Here is a 4,160-nt window from a genome sequence, read left to right as displayed (position 1 = left end):
CCTCCACTGAGCTTACCCTTATGGTCGATTTCGTAGGACTTTGGCTCAAATTCGCAGGGCTTCGGAGGGCATCTCGCGCTTGCGCCTCTCGCCCTCCGCTGAGGGAACGCTGACTGCGCGTCTGCCGCCACTGAGGTACCCGGCCGCCAAGGTCGCAGCTCGAGCCGACCGACCGGCGCCTGGCGCCTCAGTCACGTCTGAGCGGCACGGACGGAGGGAGCACAGGACAGACGGACGAACCACGCACCATGAACACGTCGGTGACGTTGTCGGGGGGCCAGCGGATGCCGCTGCTGGGGCTGGGCTGCTGGCAGGCGCCGCGCCAGGAGGTGGCCGCCGCCGTGGAAGCCGCACTGCTGGCCGGCTACCGGCACATCGACACCGCCTACAACTACCAGAACGAGGACGGCGTCGGAGAGGGCATTCAGGCCGCTCTCAAGACGGGCAAGATGACCAGGAATGAGCTCTTCGTCGTCACCAAGCTGCCATTGATCGCCATGCAGGCTGACAAGGTGGAGAAGTACCTGAAGAAGTCGCTTAGGCTGCTGGGTCTCGATTACGTTGATTTGTTCTTGATTCACTTTCCAGCCGGTTGTATAGAGAGAAGTGAAACAGACATCTTTCCGATCAAGGACGGAAGGCTGTTGATTGATCCTTCCACAGACCTGATCGCACTGTGGAAGGAGATGGAGAGAATGGTGACACTGGGCCTCACCAAGACCATCGGCGTGTCCAACTTCAACGCCAAGCAAGTCCTGAAGATCGCCTCCAACGCTCAGATACCTCCTGCCGTTAACCAGGTGGAATGTCACGTCTACCTACAGCAGCGAGCACTGCGCGAGGCGTGCAAGAAGCACAACGTTGCCATCACGGCTTACGGTCCGCTGGGCTCCCCCGGCCGCAAGGCGCTGTACGAGAGCCGCGGCGTGACGGTCGAGCTGCCGGACCTGCTGAACAACCCGGTGGTGCGTCTGGTGGCCGAGAAGCACAAGCGGACGGCGGCGCAGGTTCTGCTGCGCTTCCTGGCCCAGCAGGATATCATCGTCATCCCCAAGTCGACCAAGGCGACGCGGATCCGCGAGAAACGGCGACATTTTCAGCTTCCAGTTAGACGAGCTGGACATGGCGGCGCTGAGCTCGCTGGACCAGGGCGAGCCCGGCCGCAGCTTCGCATTCGACGGGTTCCCCGGCTTATCTGAGCATCCGGAGTTCCCCTTCTGAACGTCGGAGCACCCGGAGTTCCCTTTCTGAGCGTCGAAGCACCACGAGTTCCCCTGCTGAGCGTCGGAGCACCACGAGTTTCCCTTCTGAGTGTCGGAGCACCCGGAGTTCCCCTTCTAAGCGTCGGAGCACCCGGAGTTCTCCCTCTGAGCGTCCGTAGCACCCGGAGTTCCCCTTCTGAGCGTCGGAGCACCCGGAGTTCCCCTTCTGAGCGTCGGAGCACCCGGAGTTCCCCTTCTAAGCGTCGGAGCACCCGGGGTTTCCCCTTCGAAGCGTCGGAGCACCCGGAGTTCCCCTTCTGAGCGTCGGAGCACCCGGAGTTCCCCTTCTGAGCGTCGGAGCACCCGGAGTTCCCCTTCTGAGCGTCGGAGCACCCGGAGCTCCCCTTTTGTGCGTCGGGGCACCTGGAGTCTCCCTTCTCAGGCGCCTCGCACGCTGCGGGCCTGCTTGGCACGAGCCAGCACGAGCGCCAGCAGTGACGTCACGGGGCCACCGCCAAGCGCAGCCAGTATATCGGTGCCGTGTGCTCGCAGGCAGACGCTTGGGGATCAGGTCAGCGCAGGCTGTTTGATCGGTTTTCTTTGTGATGGGCACAGGTTTCAGGTTGCATAGCTCATATATGACGCAGGGACTCGTTTGTTGTCTTTGGTATGCATTGAACCCACGGGACGAACATACCGATCGGCAAGCTGGTTAACATCGTGCCATATGGGTGCATCATGAGTGCGACATGAGTGCCAGTTGGTGCAGTAAAGACGACATTTCCGATGCGTATGTTATCCAGTTGCGCATACGACGTAGCGCTGCCCCACTCAACCAGCACTTCACCACTTAATTTGAATGGAGAGGCCGTTATCAGCTGAGCAGCCAGGATCAGTTTTCGCCATGAAACCTTCCAAGCGAAACCAAGCCAGCCCAAGGTCAAACGTGCCCAGAACAGGTTCCTTCAGTTTTGCAAGCAATTGCGCGTGCCAGTCGGTCGAAGAATAACTGAATTAAAACATAGATGGCATTAATTCAAGTATGAATCGTGTTTAACTGGCGGTACAATCGCACACATTTGCAGCTGTAAGAACCACGCTCTGCATGAACAAAGCTGGACTCCTGCAGAAGGAAAACAAGAGCAGCACCTACTGGTGTTTTAAAAAATCACAAGCGCAGTATAAACGTCCTGCTACGCAAATACTAGTGTCGTAATGTCGGATACAGCCGATACTATGCGTAATTAAATTACTACGCGCCCGTGTAGACATTAGTGGTGTACTGATAAGCGCATGTACCTGCCTAGCGATCAACACCTTCGCGGCAGCCCGAGCAATTGCGCTGTTACAACGTCGTTGTCAGTCTTGTTCGTCAGCGCCGAGAAGCGGTAATATTCTCAAAAACAGGCGCAACAATGCAACAGCTCCGAGTTCCAAAATGGTTACAGCGTTTGAATCAGTGTCAAGGATTGCGCTAGGCGGCATGTTCCTAAAACCAAAATGTTAACCACGGTCATTTTAGGTCAGTTACCTGCTCGGACCTTTAGGAAGTCCTTAAAAACTGTCTCTTACGGTCTCTTAGAAATAAATTCGAAATGAGCACCAGAAACTATTCCGTACAGCCCATAATCTAGTAAAACAGCTGGCTGGTTTTGACCTCGGTCCGACCTTGGTTGCTGATCCAAGGTCAATGGATTTTGTTGCAATGCTTACTCTGCTCGTTGTATGGCCTAAAAACATAACATATATGTGTAGTTTCGTACAAAACTACGTTGTCGCATCATGTTGAAGGATTCCCCAGAAATTGTCTCCGCTGACAGTCACAGCCTGGCTTTGACTGGTCATAGATCAGCGCCTTTACAATGCACATCTAATTATTTATACCAAAAGATCTGCTGTTTGACTGCCTGCAGCTATGCAAAGCTAAGCGTACGAAGCGTACTACATAGTTTCCGAATAGTTTCCGCGTCCGAGCCCTGGCGCTAAGCGTACAACATAGTTTCCGAACCACGCCGTGTATAAACTTTCGGGGGGGGGGGAGAATTGACCCCCACCCGAGCGCGTGTCAACACATTTGAAGTGGCAGGTGTAGTCACGTGGCTTTGAATCCGACATCCTATCGCGTTTCATTGCATACATTTCGGCTCATGTGCGCAGACCCCAGCCGTCATCAAATATCCCCGTCGTCAGTGTTCAGATCGTTCGCCAGCGACAGACCACATGGGGCAAAGGGTGACCCACCCGGGGGGGCAGAGGGTGACCCACCCGGGACGGGCTTTCCGGAACAAATCACATGTTCCCAGCAACGGAGACCTACAGTCGTGCCTGTCATCAGACGCATTGCGACGAGCGAGTCCGTTCTCGGGTGCGCGGACACCCCGTGCACCCGATCGTCAGAATCCCGGCCATGTCAGACCTTCTGCTGCCGACAGATCATCGGCGCACCCGACTGCATGCACCCCGCTCTTTTGTAAACGAAAATGTCACGCGCGGGCCACACACCGGCTGTTGGCGACCAACTAGCACCGCGCGACCTCCCTTTACACGTAGGTGATGGACACAATACACGCTACCATACGCGCTCCCTTGTCATCGGCGCGGATGTGTCTGGTACAAGCATCCCCCGAGGTGCCCATGGTGTCCACTTGTGCGGAGCAGCCGCCCGAGGTCTTCGCTGGGGCAGCGTGTGTCGTTTGCTGGGCTCGCGACGACAGAAATGGCGCCATGCACCAGGTCATGCGCTGTCGCAGCCCACCCCTGCTCGGGGGTGGTCGTTTTACCTCATCCGCCAAGGCCATCGATGCCTTCGCCATCGTCGTCGTTGGGGCTTTACGACGCACTCAGCTGCTGAGGCCAGACATCTCCGCCTGCCTATCACCCTGGCAGCGAGGACGGGCCACCGCGGGAATCGAACCCCGCACCCCTGGTTTTTCAGACGCGCGGTGGTTGACGCAGCCG

General features: G+C 57.0%; 1 protein-coding gene across 1 annotated transcript; it reads left to right on the top strand.

Annotated features, from left to right (window-relative positions):
• The first annotated feature begins 208 nt into the window (after nt 1-208).
• LOC119089465 (aldo-keto reductase family 1 member B1-like) lies at nt 209-1,402 on the top strand. Its single transcript, XM_037212178.1, has 2 exons — nt 209-1,106; nt 1,382-1,402. Exons 1-2 carry the CDS (start codon nt 249-251, stop codon nt 1,400-1,402), a joined length of 879 nt encoding a protein of 292 aa, XP_037068073.1. The 5' UTR covers nt 209-248.
• Nucleotides 1,403-4,160: the final 2,758 nt, after the last annotated feature.

This window comes from Pollicipes pollicipes, unplaced genomic scaffold (genome assembly GCF_011947565.3).
Source record: "Pollicipes pollicipes isolate AB1234 unplaced genomic scaffold, Ppol_2.1 Scaffold_1600;HRSCAF=1878_pilon_pilon_pilon, whole genome shotgun sequence".
NCBI lineage: Eukaryota > Metazoa > Arthropoda > Thecostraca > Pollicipedomorpha > Pollicipedidae > Pollicipes > Pollicipes pollicipes.
The sequence above is the reverse complement of the archived record's forward strand: the minus strand, read 5'-3'. Positions and strand labels throughout refer to the sequence as shown.

What these genes read in the sequence shown, in the direction of transcription:
- LOC119089465 (XM_037212178.1), top strand. Translation starts at nt 249, where the DNA reads ATGAACACGTCGGTGACGTTGTCGGGGGGCCAGCGGATGCCGCTGCTG. An exon ending in GGCGACATTTTCAGCTTCCA is followed by an intron (nt 1,107 to 1,381) that starts GTTAGACGAGCT and finishes GAGCGTCCGTAG; the next exon opens with CACCCGGAGTTCCCCTTCTG.